Consider the following 20,488-nt stretch of genomic DNA (forward strand, 5'->3'; position numbering starts at 1 on the left):
CTCCATAACACAATAGTAGTGGAAAAGTAATTGGAAAAAATCGAATCGAACCGAATCGCATCGTATCGTGGGGAATTCTTAAGTATCGAAAAAAAATCGAATCCCTGATTTAAGAAATCGATACCGTATCGTATCGTCATGAAGGCTGTGCACCCCTAGTTGCAACAGTGTCTCCCATTTGTTGACAATGCTCCTTAATACAGGTAGTTGCTCACCCTTGGCTCAATTGCTTGTCTGTGCATTTGTTGGAGGAAATGGACTACTACAAACCTACACACACACACACACACACGCACACGCACACGCACACACACACACACACACACACACGAGGATATGTTTTCAAGTGGTTTCAAGTGTTTGCCGTCTCCTGTGTAGAGCGCAGCAGCAGTGTCGACTTTCTGTCCTCTCCTGACCTCTTCATCGCTACTGATGGCTTTTGGGAAATGGCCCTCCCAGACACTCGCTCCTCGGTTTCCTCCCTCTCTCTCTCTCTCTCTCTCTCTCTCTCTCTCTCTCTCTCTCCCTCTCCCTCCATCTTTTCCCTCCTCTTGGCTTCTGTCTCTCTCTTCACCCTTTCCCTTTAACTCTGTTTCTGTTGATCTTTCTCCCACCCTCTCCGTCCATCCCTCCATCCTCCGTGCCTCTCTCCCTTCATTTGCTTTTCTCCAGGTTCCATCTCTTCTAATCCCTGATTTCCCCGCTGCTTTTATTTATTTATTTATTTTTGCTTTGTGCCCCTCTCTTCACCCCAACTCTGCCTCTCCTTTCCCGTTTATCTTTCTTTCCATCGGTTTACTTTTGACTTTTGTTTGAGCCCTGTCTCTCTCTCTTTCTCTTTCTCTCTCTCTCCCCCTCTGAAGTGTTTCTTTTTTCATGCTCTGCCTCTCTTCACTCCATCCAAGTCTGTTTCTTTCCCTCTGCTTGCTTTTTGTGTTATGTCCATCTGTTTCTCTCTCTCTCTCTCTGGTCCCCCCCTCCCCTCCGTGCTTCTTTCTGTCGCTCTGTCTCTCTCTTCTTCACACCTATCTCTTCCTCTCCAGTTTATCTCTCTGCCTTGAAGTCAAGTGAGTGAGGCACAGGCACAGGTCAGGCGAATCTGTCTCCCCTTGTCGCAACACGCCGGGCCTTGCGAATTAAACCTCCTTTATCAAAGGCCCAATCAAGCTATCATGTGTCCCTCCTAGGGGTTGGCTGTGGGTCTTGAAAGTGAGATTACCATCAGTGAGACCATCAATCATCCCGCTCGTGTGTCTGTGTGAGTCACTGAGTGTGTCGGTGCATGTATTTCATTGATGGTTAATGAGTCATCATCATACACAGAGTTTACACAGAAACCTGCCCTGGGCGCGCACACGCACACACACACACACACACACACACACACACACACACACACACACACACACACACACACACGTACACATGTACACGCATACACACACAAACGTATATACACACACACACATGCTACAAAGCACTACTACCATCCTCATGAGTGTCGTTAATCACCCCATCACCACTCAAATCAGCCCGTTGAACACAGCCAGGGTTTTCCACAGTCTGTGCCAAGTGTAAGACTTGTTTGCATGCTTTGCTCCACGTGACATCAGTGGTGTTGGACCAGGATCGTAGAAACCATCGCAGCAGTAGTAGGGGGGTAGTAGTGGCTTAGAAAGTAAAAGCCCAGACAGGCAGTATTAACATTGTGTTGTAATTAGCATGACACTTGAGCTAGCTATATCAGGCAATTTGTGATGTGCCCAATTTTTGGATTAAAACGTCTTTGCCTGAATGTCCTAGTTGATCCAGCATGGTGGTGGGGCCTTTCCCTCTGAAGCTGTTTTGATGTTTTGTTTTCAACTTCTGGTGGCTTGGGGTGTTTCATAACTACAGCATGTCATCGAATCGTATCATTATACAAGCACAGCAATACATGACTGCTCCCAATTTTGTCTTGTAAAGGGAAGGGGTCACACAGCGAACGACATGCCAGTTCCAAGCGATGCTTAATACTTACTACTTAATAGTTCAGTTGCCTTTAACACACAACACCGCAAAGTTGTTATATGGAAACCGCTTTTGTTGCATCAGATAGCACTGCTGCAATGTTTCAGTTTTGAGATTTTGTTTTTTAGGAAAACACTGGAAAAGTACATTATTTATGTTGTCTGTGGAAATCCTGTGATTTCATCAGGACCAAATGAAACCTGTTGACATACATTACACACCTCTGTACAGTATCTGCTTTGATTCTTAGTTACACATTCTTGTTAGCCTGAAAGCATCTTGAATGGCGGGACTCCAATCAGATTTTAAAGGGGCTCCGGGTAGGATTAAAAGTTTAATTAATCATGATCCGGAGTCAGCCGACGCTTATGCGAGTCTTTAGTAAGTGAACAATGGCTCTCGTGATCACTTCTACGGTCCGCTGTCAGAAAACCCCACATGCAACTTTTGGCAGCGCGGTCCGAGGCAGTGTCGTGGGAAACGCTTATCATTTGAAAATATCACTTTACATACCGTATTTAGATTTGTACCAACTGCTGCCATTCCGGGATGAAAAACGGTCTCACAGCGAGTTTATTTGAACAGCATTTTTTCATTACAGTGTAGATTTTGAGACAGGTATGCCACGGGCACCGCGCAAATGACGTCATCCTACCTAGTGCCTCTTTAAATGATAGGGGAAAAAAGAGCGTTATAAACCAGCCCTTCATACTCTGTTCTTGATGATTAATACCTGGTCATGACAATTGGCCTGGCAGCATAGTAATTCAAAAGCACACTGTCATTACTCACAATATGTCAACGCTAACTCTGCTGTACGCTCTTTGTTTAGGCAAGATTTTGAGAGAGAGAGAGAGAGAGAGAGAGAGAGAGAGAGAGAGAGAGAGAGAGAGAGAGAGAGAGAGAGAGAGAGAGAGAGAGAGAGAGAGAGAGAGAGAGAGAGAGAGAGAGAGAGGAGAGAGAGAGAGAGAGAGAGAGAGAGAGAGAGAGAGAGAGGGAGAGAACTGTTCAAAAATGCTTCTGTACAACTTAAATTCTCTGCCCTTTTTCTCGTCTCATGTGCCATCACAGCTGGTTACATTACATTACACCACACCCGAGTATAAGGTAAAAGTACTCTTACAGATTACGTGTAATTGTAACACGTGGTATGATGTTTCAACTAGTGTTATTACATCTGTAAGAGTACTTCTACTTTGTACAACTCTGTCACCACACCGCCGCCACATCATCGCCACCACTGCGGACTCGGGATCTAACCACAGATCCATCACACCTCTGCATTACACATTAGCTGACGTTTTTTATCTAAAGTGACTTACAGATATTATAACATATTAGTCACAGTCCCTGGAGCAGTGTGTGGATACGACCGGTACCTTGCTGAAGGGCACTTTAGCCAGAGAGAGTAGAGAGAGAGAGGTTCAATTGGCCCATTGTTTCCGGGTTCTATTATTGCCCCCCTTAGGCAGACCTAGGCAGACCTAAGGACTGTTCTATTCATTGTAGGAGCATTATGACACACCCCTTTAGGCAGACCGGAACCTGGTCGCGTTAGGTGCCCATAGAAACCTATTATGTTGGCATATCTCTATATACTTAAAGTGGTAGTTCGCTATTTTAGACATTAAGCCCTGTTTGTGTGACTTCTGGGGTGAAGTAGAGATGTTCTCATCACAATTTTGACATTTGGTGCTGAACGGAGCATTTGGGTATCCAAGACTGCAGCCCCCCCACCTTTACATTGACTCCAATAGAGCACTCAAGCAATCGATTATAAAATGGCATTCAACTTTTGTTTGAGAAGACATGGAACTCACCTTGTGGTCAGTGGTAGACAGCGATAAATTGACCCAAAAATTGCAGCAAAATATGCCTTCTAACTGTTGTTTAGCATTTTGGAGGACCTATTTTTTCCCCGGACGCCGTTGAATAGTAGTAGACATCCAGCCAGTAGGTAGCGATAGCGTGTTGTTTATGTAGACATCAAGGAGCGAGGTAGAACGGCTATCTTTGAGCGGGACTGGCTACAAAAACTACAGCTTGCATACAAACCATAGATAGTAACGTAAACAAACGCACCCCCATTTCCGGTCGCGCGGAGTAATACTAGTCAAACCAATACAATCAATGAAGACGGACAATAATGAATATATCTTCTCTGGAAGCGTATTTCGCGGTGATTTTCGAGCCAACGTATCGCTGCCCACCTCTGACCACTCGGTGAGTTTCATGTCTCTGCAAACGAAAGTTTAATGCCATTTTATGATCGATTGCTTGAGTGCTTCATTGGAGTCAATGTAAAGGTGGGGGGGCTGCAGTCTTGAATACCCAAATGCTCCGTTCAGCACCAAATGTCAAAATTGAGATGAGAACATCTTTACTTCACCCCAGAAGTCACACAAACAGGGCTTAATGTCTAAAATAGCGAACTACCACTTTAAAGAATCTCTGCTTTAGCCATGGTGGGAGGAAGTAGAAATTGATAAAGGTGGAGATTGAACCTGCAACCCTGTGATGCACAGTTCACTAGGGGTGTAAATCACAGCCTCCAAGACGATACGATACGCCGGTATCGATTTCTTAAATCAGGGATTCGATTATTTTCGATATTCAAGAATTCCCCACGATACGATACGATGCTTTTCCACTTCTATTGTGTTATGGAGCTAGGACATTGGACAGGGGCCAGTGATGCATCGATTCATATCGATTATTATTTAAACCCCTACAGTGCACCTCCCTAGTAGGGCTGCACGATATCAGAAAAAAAAGTGATATTTTATAACAGCATACAATGCCTCGATAACGATATTTAAACAATATTTAGAAATTTAGCAGTGTTTTTCTTGTCACTAATTTGTCGGCCTTTGGTCGCGGCAGGCTTCTCCCGCATTTGTTGACATTCAGCAAGTGATGTTATCGATAATTAAGTCATTTTTGCGATGTGCATATTGCTCTTGATATCGCGATATCGATACATTTTCTATATATGATTGTGCAGCCCTGTTCCCTAACCGTGGCACCCATCTGCTGGCCACAGGTGTTCATGAAGTCGGTGAAGCTGAACTGCTTTTCCACTTCTATTATGTTATGGAGCTAGGGCATTGGACAGGGGCCAGTGACCAGTCATCGATTCATATCGATTATTATTTACACCCCTACAGTAAGGGCTGGGCAATAGGACGATATGTATATATATATAAGCGGGTTAACGTTCGGCGAGAAGGTCGCTACCGTGGAATAGCAGCACGACAGAGAGAATCTTTAGACCCCGACGCGGAGCGGAAGTGCTGCTATTCCACAAAGCGACCGACTCGCCGAAAGTTAACCCGCTTATTATATGGATATACTTAAATGATTCACACATGGCGGGGACATTTCTTTAGGCCTATTTAATGTGAAGTCTATTATAGTTTTTACTGTCAAAAGATTGTTGCTGCGCAAAACAAAACAGTGCCGTTGTGGAACACCGCTAACAGCTAGGTAGCCAGGACAACAGGTGTTGTCTATCACAGCAGCTGATTAGAGTCTTGTTGAAAAGTCGCTTTAGCAGTGAAAAGTCTTGTTGCCATTGACAGCGGTCTGTTATAGACCAACCCATCCGTTATCGAAAAATAACAGACGTGCGAACGTTGGGGAGCCCCGTTGAAATGAATGGAGCATTCGACCGATGACGTCACAACCATATAATAAATATCGTTATCGTGATATAAAAGTGTATATCGTGACCTTTCTCCTATATCGTTTATATCGTGATAGTAATTTTATCAATTTTATACAATTGAATATCCTTTAATTACATTTCATGTTGTCACAATACACACTATAAGTTAATGTAACTGTAAACATAAGAATAAAAAGATCCAATGTAAAGAAAGGTTGTTTTGCGACATGAAAGATATAGAATAACTGAAAACGTATGTAATTGTGCTATATCGTGATGTATATCGTTATCGTGATATAAAGTAATCCATATCGTGATATTGTTTTTTTTCCATATCGCCCAGCCCTACCTACAGTCAGTCCCTCCAGTTTTTCGCGATTCAGCGATCGCGTGGATTCATGCAAATTCAATGATATTCCGCATAATTTCACGATGCCACGTAATTCCTGTAAAGCCGCATATTTCCCGCAAATTTTCCCCATTTGTCCCCTTCAACATTCTGTGGAGTTTATTGATTCATATTTTCGTCAAAAAAAATAAAAATGTGACTAGGCTACAATATCCCCGGAGACGAAAACCAATAGGAAGCATTTTTGTTAATATGTAACTGAAACATTGAAAAATAATTGCCTGCTATTTCGCAAGTCGCGACCCTCATCTCAGCTGCTCCACGTGTCTCTCCTCCCCTTCCTCACACATACACGCAGGCGTCGGTGCTGCACAACCGTGACCTTTTTTTAACAGCAGTAGCCTACTTTTCAGTGCAATCCTGGCTGGAAAAAGTATTGTTGCCCATTTATCCATGACGAAGAAGTGTATGCAGTCATGAAATAGTGGTGGTGCTGTCGCACAGTAGCAAACATCTTACGTTACATGTTTGCGCAACTTCTCCACTCTCCCCTGTCGCTTTCATGAGCATGCTACCCGACGGTCGTTGTCTGATCCTTTTTCAATGTTCGCTAATGTTTGTAATTTAAGGGTCTATGTCTATGCGTAGGCACAAGCCTTCTGATAACAATCACTGTAGTGCCGATCGCAAAGGATTCGGAAGTGTGGAGTTTTGCAACTTGTTTCAGTCAAGGACACCGAGATAGGAAGTGAACGGCCCTTCCACGCTTTCACTGTGTTATTGCAATAAAGTCTTGCGAATCCATGCAACCATGCACACAACCATGTCAACGAGAGTGTGTATGCCATCACAACTTTGCATCAAGCAAATAATATGCAACAGCTTGCAATACGAGCACGAGAGAGAGAGAGAGAGAGAGAGAGAGAGAGAGAGAGAGAGACGCGTCTTCCAACAGGTGACATTGTAACGCTTGCATACAGTAACCTGGCTACTGTACCCCGCGACGCTCTTCATTACTCTACTGGTAGGCTATACCCACAAGTATTTTTTCATAACGCGCAGTCCCGTTTTCCCCCGAAGTCGTTCTAAAATATCGACAGAGATTTATGAGTGTCGCGGCCATGATTTTTTTACACATTGGACGCACTGGCTTATAAGACGCTCTGGCAGTTTTTGACAATATTTTATTATTGTCAATATTTTATTATTCTATTATATAGGAAGTGTGTTTCTGAATCTCTCTCTCTTTTGTCTTAAGCCTGCTTAGACTGATTGTGGTTTTCAGTTACCAAAAAAACACAGAAAGGGGTGCAAAATCTTTGCAAAAAATGAGAAAATGCCGCAAAATCTTTGCAAAAAATGAGAAAATGCCGCCACAAAATCAGACATTTTGATCGCAAAAATCACAAAATCCCAGTGCAAAATCCTGGAGGGACTGTACAGTGCACCTCCCTAACCATGACCATAACCCCATCTGCTGCCCACAGGTGTTCATGAAGTCGGTGAAGCTGGAGTGGGTGCTGGGCAACATCGAGGCGGCCCAGGAACTATGCACGGAGGCCCTGAAGCACTACGAGGACTTCCCCAAGCTCTGGATGATGCGCGGCCAGATCGAGGAGCAGTCGGAGAACACGGACAAGGCCCGCGAGGCCTACAACCAGGGGGTAGGGGAACGCTCTCTCGTGCGCTTTACAATAACACTCGCATATCCCATTTGCCCTGATGAAGACCACATTTGTGGTTGAAACATGTTGCCATTTTAATTTCAATTATGAGGAGCCACATTTAAAGGATAGCTTCTGGCAATTTCAATATGCTGTTGTATTGCTCATGCTACCCTTGACTTGTCAGTACCCGGTGATACTGCATTTTTCGACTCAGCCCTTTCCGAGATCTGAGCTATTCTAATGGGGGCAGACTTTGTTTACATTAAAAACTTTCTTAAAGATGGGCCTACTCCAAATATCATCCCAAAATATATCACTGTTTGCTAGTTGCCTGCTGATGTTGCATAACCTTTTGGATGTTATTGGGAATAAATCAAGATTTAAAAAAATAATAATAATAAAATAACCAGGATCTCGGAAAAGGATGAAGGGGGAAAAAAATCTCAGTTACTGAAAGGTCTAGGTTAATGTGAGCATTACAACTGCATGTCCAAATTGGCAGAAGTTATCCTTTAATAAAGGCTTTTTCATTACTCCTTTCTTCCTGGTGATGCACCACTGAGTGCCTGGGACCTACTGCTTTTCTGAACACTCACATTACATTGAGTTACATTGCACTTGGCTGACATTTTTATCCAAAAAAACTATTTAGGTACAGGGTATTTGTTTAGAGTTCCTGGAGCAATCTGTTAGGTGCTTTACTCAACGGCACTTCGACAATGAATGATGCATGGATATGGAGATCTGGATCGTCTGACTCACAAAAGACTCGAGGCATAAAGGGAAGTCTAAATGGGAAGGGCTGGGTTAAGTCAGGGTAAGAGGGTGTTTCCTCTAAGTATAATGATGATGGTACTGTAATAATATTCTTTTGCCAGATTCATAAAAAGGGTGTAGCTGAATGTGCTTCAATCATGTCTAGAGATACTTTTGACTATTCAATGGATTAGAATACACATTTGTAATGCATTACTGTCCAAAGACACATGCAAGTCTGACACGCATGGCCGTCTGTGTTGTTGTCCAGTAGCACCCTAGACATCCTCTGCTACTGTCTGAACAGTGATTGACAGTTTTTTTTTTTTTTGGGGGGGGGGGGGGGGGGTACTTTCCATTGTCTCTCTTACAATGCTTTTCTGGTCTGCCAGTTCTACATTTAGTCTCAAATTGAGACTCTCAATATGAATTTCAATACAAATTTCTCTGTTAACGTGTGTGTCTGTGTCTGTGTCTGTGTCTCTATGTCTGTGTGTGTGTGTACCTGTCTGTAGCTGAAGAAGTGTCCTCACTCCATGCCCCTGTGGCTCCTCCTCTCCCGGCTGGAGGAGCGGGTGGGTCAGCTGACTCGAGCGCGCGCCATCCTGGAGAAGTCTCGCCTCAAGAACCCCCAGTCGCCAGAGCTCTGGTAGGACTTCCAACAGGAAGCACAGCAATGGCCACGCACACACACACACACACACACACACACACACACACACCACTGAGTCACAATTGCACACACACACACACACACACAACTGAGTCACAATCGCACACTTACAAAGATACACACTTGTCAGACTTGGTCCTTGTCTAGCTCTTAGCATGTTTTTGTTTTTTTGTGTTTTCTCTCATCAGGTTGGAGTCGGTGAGGCTTGAGTTCCGCGGTGGGCTGAAGAACATTGCCAGCACCCTGATGGCTAAAGCTCTGCAAGAGTGCCCAAACTCTGGTATGTAGTACAAAATAAATGAATTTGTGTTTTTGTGTAAGCCTGTGTTTTTTTAATCTGAAGTAGTACTTCACTAGTAGCTATTGGGGTGTAATTAAGGCATCTCTTTTCTCTCTCTCTCCTTCCTCAGGCATCCTGTGGTCAGAGGCTATATTCCTGGAGGCCAGACCCCAGAGGAAGACCAAGAGCGTTGACGCGCTGAAGAAGTGCGAGCACGACCCCCACGTTCTTCTGGCCGTGGCCAAGTAAGACCCTTCTTCATTTGATCATTCGCCACTCTTCAACTGTAAAGAATTAGAACAATAGGTTACAACCATAACAATAGGCTAAAACCATAACAATATATCTACCCTAAATGTCATTTTAATTCCAACAGTCCTCTTGTGAATTAAGTAGCTCATAGAATTTGACATCATGGGCCCTGCCGTGGATCAAACCCGGGTTCGATTCTGGCCCAATGTCATTTGCCAATCCCACCCTATCTCTCTCTCCCACTCACTTACTGTCGCCATCTCTTGCATAAAAGCAGGTGTTATGGTTTGATGCCACCAAGCATCAACAGGAGGTTTTTTTCTGTTGTCAGTGTGTGTTTCTTTGGATAAATTTCAATTATCCCTTTGGGGATTAATAAAGTCTCTCTTCTCATCTCATCTAAATAGCTCTGCTGATTCGTGGCTTTAAACAGACATGCAGACATGTAGTATTACCAGAGAGAGTAGAGAGAGAGAGGTTCCGTTGGCCCATTGTTTCCGGGTTCTATTATTGCAAGGGGGAGGGGGGAAAATCCCCCTTTAGGCAGACCTAAGGACTGTTCTATTCATTGTAGGAGTATTATGACACGCCCCTTTAGGCAGACCGGAACCTGGTCATGTTAGGTGCCCATAGCAACCTATTACATTGGCATATCTCTATATACTTAAAGAATCTCTGGTATTACCGCTAGACTGGTTCAGCAAGTACTGTCGTTTTTTCCTGTGCATTTCCTATTGCTCCAAATATAACCACAAACATTTGGTGTCGTGTGTGTGTGTGTGTGTGTGTGTGTGTGTGTGTGTATGTGCACTTATTTGAATATTAGGATACTGATCTGTCTATTAATGAACATTTTTCCCTCTCTGCGTGTGAACTGTAGACTGTTTTGGAGTGAGCGCAAGATTACGAAAGCCAGAGAGTGGTTCCTGAGGACGGTGAAGATTGAGCCAGACCTGGGTGATGCCTGGGCCCTCTTCTACAAGTTTGAGCTGCAACATGGAACAGAGGTGCAGCAGCTTTTCCCACTTTGTCCACTCATTGTACCGCCTAATGCTGCGGTCACACCGCCGGCGTTGAAAGAGCTAAAACGCTCCTGACTCCTGCCTGGAAAGCACAGGTCAGGGGCGTTGAACGAGGCAAAAGATTCACTCTGAAGCGTTCGACCAAGAATCTCGACCAACCGAAGCTCGTGTTTAGAAAAATGTGAACATTCCATTGGCTGACGCCTGCCGCCGCCGAGCTCATTACATATTTTTAGATGAAGTTCAACTTTTGACGCTTTTGACTCTAGACACGCTTTGCGGCTTTTAACGCTTCTGCCGCCTGCTCTCCCATACAAAGTCAATTAATTCTGCATCTTTCCACACGTTCAACGCTGGCGGTGTGACCGCGCAGTAACTCTGACTTCCAACTGACTGTGTGTGACTGTGATTTACTACACTAACATAAGAAAAGTGAACCGAAGCCTTTAAGTGTCCACCATTGAGTGCAGAATCCATTTACCTTACCGCATCCATTATCAAATTAAATCTACTGTAACTTCCCCATTGCACCTTTGCTGAATCCGAAATGTTTATCCATTTACTATACATATTACTATAGTAAAAAATAAAGCAATTTATATCATACCATAATCTAGTGCACTACAGTATGGTGAACGAGTGAACATTTCAGGACTCTGCGGCACTGATTGGTAAACGAGTGTGTGTACTGTTGTGCTGATTTTGTGCGTGTGTACGTGTGTGTGTGCAGGAGCAACAGGCGGAGGTGAGGAAGCGGTGTGAGAACGCAGAGCCACGGCACGGAGAGCTGTGGTGCGCCGAGTCCAAGCACGTGCTCCACTGGCAGAAGAAGATCGTGGAGATCCTCATCCTGGTGGCGTCCAAGATCAAGAACGCATTCTGAGCAGCCCCTCCTCGTTTAGAGCCCCGCCCTAGAACCCCTCCAGAACCCCGCTCACACCAGAACAGGGATGGCCAACTTGCATTCATTAGTGTACAATCCAGTTTCGCATATTCCAAGTGGCCTGGTTTTATCTGTCTAATTCAACCAGGACATCATTGAACCAAACAGCCACCTGGTTGAATTTGACGGGTAAAGCTAAGTTATTTGGAATATGTGGCACTGGATTTTTAATAATGAGTCCAGGTATCCGATCACGGCTCCAGAGCAACACAACATTCATCTGTGTGTGTGTTTGTGTGTGTTTTAGCAAATGCACATGCAATGTGTTCCTTTATTCTTGTATTGTTATTTTTTTTATTGTTGGATCATGCCCAACAAGCCCAAATGTGATTGTTTTCTCCAGGAAAGAGAAATGCTACTCTGACTTTTTTTTATGCATACACATAGCTGACAGCTTCACAACAGCTTCCCATGGACAGATGACCTCTCACTTCTCCTTTGATATGATCAATATGATGTGTTTTACTGAACCTGTTTGTTGTTAGTAACTATATTTTAAGGGAGTTCATTTCTTTACCCCTGGGACATTTGCAGTTTTCCCCATTTTCCACTTCCACATTACCAAGACTTATTCTGTATATCAAATGTGTCAATAAATTAGAGAGAGGACAAAGTATGTACGTTTTTTTTGTCATTCATCACTTGTCAGGCGAACACCAAAACAAAAAAAGTGTACAAGGAGTGTGCTGTGATCCTTCTTGTTCACATTGAATTACTGATGACTTCACTCGGCACCTGGCACCTGGCTGTGCATAGGAGTTTAAGATCTTACTTAAAAGTGTACTGAAGTTAAGTGCTTTGTCCAATTAATGGACCGAGCTGTGTTGACTTTGTTTTATTAAGGTTGTAGGGTTCGAGCCTTGGAGGGCGGTAACCATGTATCTGTTTGAAGCCTTGGCTATGAATCTTGTTTCCTGTCATTGTTGTACATGTTGTGTATTTTGGCTGCACCCCTTTGTTTACACTCCAATGTTTTTTTGGTTTTTTTTTTTAAATGAGCTTCCTTGATTTGGTGCGTCTACTGGGCCGAGGTGCAGTCTCTGAGGTAGCTCAAGGTGACTGTCCTGTTGCCATTTTCATTCAACTTTGCATGAGGGTGTGTTCTTCCTGCTGTCATGATTAGGCGGTTCATAATAAATGCATGCAAGCAGCAGTGTACAGCTACTGTTGCTTGAAAAGAGGCTACAGTACAGGTCATTGGCGAAATGATGCGCAAACTAATCGAAACTGAAAGCAGCCAAATAGGTGATTGATCGCGGAAGTTTTTGGAGGCTTGATGAGTGCTGGTGTAATCCAAAGCCCACCGCCAGAAACCCATGACGAGGAGGGAAATAGGAGCCGCGGACGGGGAATGCGGTGGAAGACGCGCAAAGCAGAGGCGCATGGGGAGCGTTGTCGGATCGTCTGCTGTACTCCCAAGCGCCTATTTAAAGTCTCCCATTTGGGTCATCAATTCCGGATAGCAATTTTGTTTACTGTTGTTTCCCTGACAGCTAGCGCACTTCTCTTGTAGGGAAAGGTGAGCTGCGCACACTGCGAACATGTGATCACAGGTTAACGAGGGTTATTGGAATATGGGATTCCTACCTGAGAATGGTCAGCATACAATGCTAAATGGTAGGTGATTTAACTTAATTATATGCATGCTTTGTACTTCCTCAAGAATAGCAATGAATGCTGTATGAAGTGTAAGTGCGCATTTGTTACCTGAGCAAACCCATGTTTTTTTGTCAGTGTGTTAACAGGCCATCTGTTCGCATCGTTTTGGTGACGCTGCTGTTTGCAGTAGCCCTCAGTACTAAACAGCGGTTCGAATACTCAAAAATTTTGGACGACTACAGATACGTAATCATTCCAGAACTCCAGAGTAAAGTATGTTCACTCACATCTGTAATCTTTTTTTTTAAAAGAAACTTTAAACTTAAAACGTTAAAACAGAAAGTATATATGTGTACGCTGTGCTTAAACCTGGTTGGCTATGGCTAACTTTCTGACTTTATATAGCTGTGTAATACAGAAATAATACATGTGACAAGTGGGTGTGACCGCTTGACAGAATTGTCAATTCAGTCTGTCGCCCCCTGGTGAAAGTTTCACAACAATCACTTAGGACTACTGGCATTCACCGCAGTCTGTTTTGACACCTTTTGAACTTTGACCCCCTCTTCAGAATCTGACTGGTTCTTCATCCATGCCTGAGAGCAAAAACTGCTGTCCATCTGACAAGGTAGTGAACATTCTACAAATCCCTCCAAGTACTTTTGGATGAGGATTTTGTTTGATATCTGGGGTGTATAGTCGACTCAACTCATCAGTATGTGTCAAACATTGGAACTGTATTTTCTGTCCAGGTTCAAGCAATATTCCGCTCAATATGTGGGATGACAAAGCAGTATCTGAATAACACCACACAGCAAGGAGAAATGGGGTTGGTTGTGGAGAAGAAGGACTCCAAGCAGTATAACGCCACACAGCAAGGAGAAATGGAGTTGGTTGTGAAGATGAACACTGTCATTAGTGAGCGCTGCAAGGAGCTTGGCAAAGTAAGACTTTCAGGAGGGGCTTGGCCTCATGACTTATTTCACTTCTGCACAGACATATCTACAAAAAAAACCATTGAATTAAATATCACACATCTGACTGTTAACATGATGAATGTGTATTCTCCAAGAAGTTATCATGGAAGTGGTCATCTCTATCTATGTGAACTTAAAACATCCCCATCAGTCTGGTCAGCTTTGTTCTAAAAACTGAGGGAAATGCCTATTCAATAGTTGTACTGCTAAGTCAAATACATCCCAGGTTGGTAATGCTTTTAAGCACCGTTTAAATAAGAAAAGAGAAGCCTAAAGTTGGCCAAGTGTATAAGATATTTATTTGCCTTCTGGCTCACACCCAACAAAACTCTGCCCTTCAAATCCAAAAGACAACTACACTGCTCAAAAAAATAATGGGGAGCAGCAAATCAAAGAAAGGAAACTGCAAGTCAATGATATCATGTGATATAAGCCTGTCCAGTTTGGAAGCAGCACTCATATTGCTCTTCACAGAAGATGTTGCACTCCGCATGACAATGTCCATGGCATCTCCAGACAGTCATGTGTGTCACGTGTGCTCAGTGTGAAGAACCTGCCCTCATTTATGAAGAGCACAGGGCGAGTACAATGGCGAATGTACCAATCTTGATGCTCTCTGGTATACACAAATTGCTCCCTACGATATTGCTCTGTAAGCATAAGCCACGTGTGGACGCCAGGCTCTTACCCTCCTCTCCTTCATTTAAATTAGTAGAGTAGAGTAACTTTTATTCCCCGGAGAGGAAATTCAGAAAATTTGATCAGCATTTTTTGGTTATTGCCATACCTCCTATTTTCTACCCATTTCTTGTTCAATATAGCAGGCAAAATAGATTCACAATGAGCTTCCAAATCTGTACGATTATGTGGAGTATGATTGTGGAGTTGCATTGCTTTGTTTTGGTGTTCCCTTTATTTTTGGAACAGTGTACATGCATACTTAACACATGTCTGGGTAGGTCGTGAGATGATGAACTGGGGAGGTCAGAGACAAGGCATCAATGCTGGTGTTCTGACTTGCCGTATCGCCAGTCATCACTACAAGCTGGACATTTAGATTGAGCCACCATAAGACGGGGTTTATTTTAATTGCGCACAAGCCCTCTAGAGATCTAGCCAGGCTGTGCCCTCCTAGGGATGCAACATCTGGTCAGGCCAAGAGCAACACGAATATCGTTTCTGATCTCCCGAAAAAACGGGAACTCCTCCCACTTTGTCGGGAAGCAAACACCCATTAGCAAACTAAGGGAGGCGGGTCAACCATGCCGTTTGGGAAATGTTAATTGTTATGCTCTTGGTCAGACCAAGTCTCGAAGAGATTGAAAGTCGATGATAATCAGGCTTCTAGAGATCAGCTCTCCATCCTGACCTCGACAATTCAACCAGAAAGAGCTGAACTCCCTCTGCAACAGCAATATACAGCTCCAGGCCACTTTATTAGAATAGCATGAAAAAGTTTCCATATTTCCATCAATAATGTTAAACTGTCATGGATTATAGATTCATGGCCCAGTTTTTTAACTATTCCAATCATTAAATTGTTTATTTTTACATATTTTCGTCTTCCAGCTCAAAAAAAACATGAATTGGGGAATTCGCATCATTAGAATATTGGAATAAAATCACAATTTTCTTCATCAAAATTCGTTTCACATCAGTGCACATCAAATCAGTTGATATCTGGTATTTTCTACATAACATGCAATTTTCAATACTTGGTTAGGACTCTCTCTGTCTTAATAAAGGCCATGATGCGTTTAACATTGAAGTCAATGGCAGAAACAGTGCATGGGAGTAATGGAAGCCCAGATATCCTTGATGCTTTGCCGTCAGCTGTTCTTGTTTGCTATACTGGTGTCGCACACTTCACTCTTCAATATACCCCGTAGATTTCCATGCCACGTTTTGGCGCTAACTCACCAGTTTAATTCTAAATCACCAGAAATGAGACCCCTTTGAAAGCGAATGGGACAGACAGACAGGGGAGGATCGGGAAATGACCCCGGCCGGATTTGAACCGGGGTCCCCGTGGGTGGGCATGCAAGCCCAAATGTGGGGGGCTTAGCGCACTGCGCCACAGTGCCCCCAGTAATTAATTACTTTTGTAATGCATTGCTCCCAACATTGTTAGTGAGATAGACCGTGAAGATTTTGGAAAGGAAGGTAGTGGGAGAGACATGCTGTAAGTCTGGGAAATTATGCCCCCATGTAGCCGGGCTCCGCCCTACTGGTGACGCAACGCCTTCGGCTCAGCTACACACAATAGGGCCAGGAGCTTCAACTCTCTCAAGCTTGTAAATAATAAGAACAATTACAGACTTTTGAATATTCTTTAATTTATTCCTCTTGTTTGTTTGTTTATTGTCTATTTTATTATTTTTTGTTTCTTATTAGACTTGTTTAATGTAACCTAATCAAAATTGTCCATATTTACTATGTTCACTTGACCTCATGTGCCTTATTGTTATGTCATGTCCTTGTCATCCTCTTTTATTGCAATTAATTAAAAAAAAAAATAGGGCCAGGAGCTTGCTCAATCCCGCTACAGCGCGATCTCCACCCACTTTGTCTGGAACCAATCAACTGAGCATTTCCAACCGTCCTGGGTAGAGGCGTGTTCAAGGCAGTGACGTGGTTTAAGCAGAGACGTTCTATTGGGCTAAGAAATGTTTGGTTTAAACTTTGGCACATCCCTCAACCAGTTGCAAGCCGAGGGAGGCGGGTTAACCAGGCCATGTAAACAAAGTTCTTCCTGTATGGAAACGCTAATCATTATAGTCCTGGTCAGACCAGAATCGCGATATGTGATCTGAAGTCTATGAAAATCAGGCAAGCCCCCATGTATATGAAGCCCAAATAGGTAAGTGTCTTAGCACGATGCACCACAGGACCACCCATTATGTTTCCTTTACCTTTTCCCTCAATAGGGGGGTATACTAAGAACATGGTTGAGTTATAGACCAGGCTTAGTTAATAGTGGTGTGCATTGGCACTGCCCTTACGATTTGATTCGATGTCCTTTAGCATCATGACGTGCGGCTTGATGTCACTGGTGATCGTTTTTTGAAGTTTTTATTCAAAATCTCTCAAAAACACTATTCAGTGGTCACTCTCTCATTTGCAATAGAGGTGTGGAAATAGAGAGGGGAAACATTGTTTTCTCCGTGGCATCGAAGCAACACTGGGGCAAGATGATGGGCGGACCAGGAAAGGACATGAGAGAGAAATTTAACTCGCCCCTCTGGTTCAAATAGTGGAATGCAGTGTTTTCAGTTTCTGTAGTTGCATTGACTGTTTGTTTCTGATTATCTGATTATTTAACAATGATGATGTTGAAGCTATACATCTGTTGTGTGTTTGCAGGTGAAAGAGCAGCGGAATGCCAAGTGCAAAGGTTCAAGAATAGAGAGGTGTCAGAAGCGAAGAAAGAAAAGAAGAGACCATTGTCGAAGAGAGGAGAAAGCCAAGTTGGTTCAAATGCTTGTTTTTTGCTGGCAAAAACTGCAGAGTGCCACACCCCAAGGAAGGGGACGGACGAGGGATTGAAGCACTGATAACGCCATCATTTATATTAAAGATATATTCAATCTCAGACTGTAAAGCTAACACTTATCACACATTAACCTTCTTAATGTTCTCATTTTCTATTTATGATGGATTTCCACTGTTTGAACGATTTATTTTTTATGTCTTATTTTTCTGACCCATCAAGCCATGATATGAAGCTTCTAATAATGTAATCGGTGCTCTTGATTTTCTACTTGTTGTTTCCATGTGTTGATGTGTTTTGTTATATGGAAAAGTTGTTCATTCGATTTGCTCATGTGCAATCTACTGAACTGCAGCATCTATTCAAGTCTCTCGCCATTTGTATGTTACTCGTATGAAAGCTATACACTGTAAATATGTTTTGGCCCAATGTTAAATGGTGCTTTGAAGAATTTGTTGGATTAGTAATAAATGTTTGCAATAATTATATGTTGCAATTATATTATATTACAGGCATTTTTTTGCATTTGTTGGGTTAGTCATATATTATATTTTATATATTATATTATATTATATTATATTATATTATATTATATTATATTATATTATATTATATTATATTATATTATATTGCTATGCACTGGTGTATGTAACACTTGTATGAAAGTTTTAGTATTTTGCCCACCCGGAACCTTTGTCACCAAACTAGTTTCTGGACGGAAGGAAATCAGTGCTGGTAAGGTAATCGGACGGAATGAACGCATCACCGACGTGATAAACACAAAATATCCCAGGATTTATTGAGGTAACTGTATAACTAATTCTTTGAAAACGTGATTATTTAACTAATGGTTAACTATGGTTACCATGTATCAAACTTGCACTTTAGTTACACCGTGCCAGAGACATTCAGACAGCGTTCAATATTTACAGCCTGTCCTGTAACTTGACAGCATGTACCACAAATTCTATACCGGCTGTGCATGTACTACCTGATGTAGCCTAGTACTGTAGTGGCAACGTCTCTGACTACTAGTGGTGAAGCGTGAAGGCCAGAGAGTTTTCAAGGAAATGCAACACTTAATTATACGATCCGGTGTTGGTAGTGTCCGCTGGTGCATTTTAATCTGTGTCGTGCAGCCACATCACCACACAGTAGTAGCCCACAGTTTACATACACGCTAGGACATTGCATTTTTGAAGCGCACCAAAAAGTTTGACCAATAGGGAATAATGAAATGGGGATCAGGATGTCATCTTGAAATCACACAGTCGCACAGTGTACTCTATTGGTGTTGTGTAACGCCCATTGTTTTTAGAAATGGCCGGAGTGGAGATGGACCCCGAGGTTGCGCGGGGCTTGTTTGAGGAAGGAGCCACACTCGTCCTCCTTGGCGTGCCCGAGGGAACCGAGTTGGGCATAGACTACAAGAGCTGGCAAGTCGGCCCTCGTTTCCGTGGAGTAAAGATGATTCCCCCTGGGCTCCACTTTCTGCACTATAGCTCGTCAAACCACCAGAGCATGGGTGGCGAGATAGGTCCCAGGATGGGGCTGTTCCTCTCCCTTAAGCCACGGGAGCTTATTCTGGCGTGTTGGGACAGAAAAGAGGAGGATCTGGACTTTTCTCCTTCTCAGAATCAAGAAGAACTGGAGCGGGTCAAGGCAGGACTTCGGGAGCTAGATCCGTTCCTGGGGCCATATCCATACGACACCCTGCGCAAGTGGGTGTCCCTGACGGATCGGCTCACCAAAGAGGTAGCCGAAGCGCTGCAGCCCTTGAACGGACGCGTGTGTGCCTTCAGCGACGTGGTTCCCGAGGTGCAGTTGACGCACACGCGGGACCGCGAAGAGCAGAACTTGCCACGCAACGACAATGCCTGTCAGAGCATGAAGGAAGGTTTGGACCGGCTGCCCCGCATGAAGCAGAGGGAGGGCACCGAGCTGCGCTTCTCCAACATACCCAAACAGATGTACCCTGCCGGGGCAACACCTGCTCAGATAACGCAATGCAGCATGGATCTCACCTATGCCCTAAACTGCCTTCTGGAACAACACTATCACCAACAGCCTCTCAACGTGTTAGGTAAGTTTTGCCTGCCTGCCTTAAAAAGTGCTTTTAAATCGATCCGTTATAATTGGCAGAATATTACAAATTACAATTAATGATTTGAAGAACATAAAAGTAAGTTTGAAGAACATTAAGTCTTGCTAAATGAAGTGAAGATTATCAGCTGAAAGCATTGTTGTGCCTCTTGGTAAGGGTCTCTTGACCACTGCTAATCTTGCTAAGAGGTAAACCCTTCTAATAGATGTAGCCTTCAGGTGCCATATCAGCTAATACAGCAAGTACTCCAGGCCTAACCTTATGGTTGACTTCAAGTCAAGTCAAGTCAAAGTTTATTTATAGAGCACTTAAAAATACAACAAGATACAGTGCCCTCCATAATTATTGGCACCCCTGGTTGAGATGTGTTTTTTAGCTTCCAAATATTTTATTTTTTTTCTAAATAATATGGGACCTTAATGGAAAAAAAGAGAAAAATCCAACCTTCAATACAAGTGCATTTATTCAGTGGGGAAAAAATCCCACATAAAGAAATAATTATTTGACATCAAATAATGTGTGTCACAATTATTAGCACCCCTGGTGTTAATATTTTGTACAACCCCCTTTTGCCAACAAAACAGCACCTAATCTTCTCCTATAATGTTTCACAAGATGGGAAAAGACAGAAAGAGGGATCTTCAGCCATTCCTCTTTGCAGAATCTCTCTAAATCATCCAGAGACCTGGGTCCTCTCCT

At 43.2% G+C, this 20,488-nt stretch overlaps 2 protein-coding genes across 2 annotated transcripts in view; both read left to right on the top strand.

Moving 5' to 3' along the window:
• prpf6 (PRP6 pre-mRNA processing factor 6 homolog (S. cerevisiae)) overlaps window positions 1-12,235 on the top strand; it is a 39,321-nt gene extending 27,086 nt beyond the window's left edge. The window contains exons 16-21 of the mRNA XM_063208129.1: window positions 7,514-7,690; window positions 8,965-9,098; window positions 9,311-9,402; window positions 9,533-9,647; window positions 10,535-10,661; window positions 11,407-12,235. Of these exons, the coding sequence (XP_063064199.1) occupies window positions 7,514-7,690; window positions 8,965-9,098; window positions 9,311-9,402; window positions 9,533-9,647; window positions 10,535-10,661; window positions 11,407-11,559 (798 nt within the window). The 3' untranslated portion in view covers window positions 11,560-12,235. The remainder of the gene's footprint in view (window positions 1-7,513; window positions 7,691-8,964; window positions 9,099-9,310; window positions 9,403-9,532; window positions 9,648-10,534; window positions 10,662-11,406) is intronic.
• Window positions 12,236-18,389: 6,154 nt separating this feature from the next.
• The window catches only part of aar2 (AAR2 splicing factor), a 5,962-nt gene continuing 3,863 nt past the window's right edge, over window positions 18,390-20,488 (top strand). Inside the window, exons 1-2 of the mRNA XM_063209595.1 lie at window positions 18,390-18,489; window positions 19,004-19,768. Coding sequence (XP_063065665.1) covers window positions 19,006-19,768 — 763 coding nt within the window. The 5' untranslated portion in view covers window positions 18,390-18,489; window positions 19,004-19,005. The remainder of the gene's footprint in view (window positions 18,490-19,003; window positions 19,769-20,488) is intronic.

The sequence above is a fragment of the Engraulis encrasicolus genome, chromosome 10, assembly GCF_034702125.1.
Source record: "Engraulis encrasicolus isolate BLACKSEA-1 chromosome 10, IST_EnEncr_1.0, whole genome shotgun sequence".
Lineage (NCBI taxonomy): Eukaryota > Metazoa > Chordata > Actinopteri > Clupeiformes > Engraulidae > Engraulis > Engraulis encrasicolus.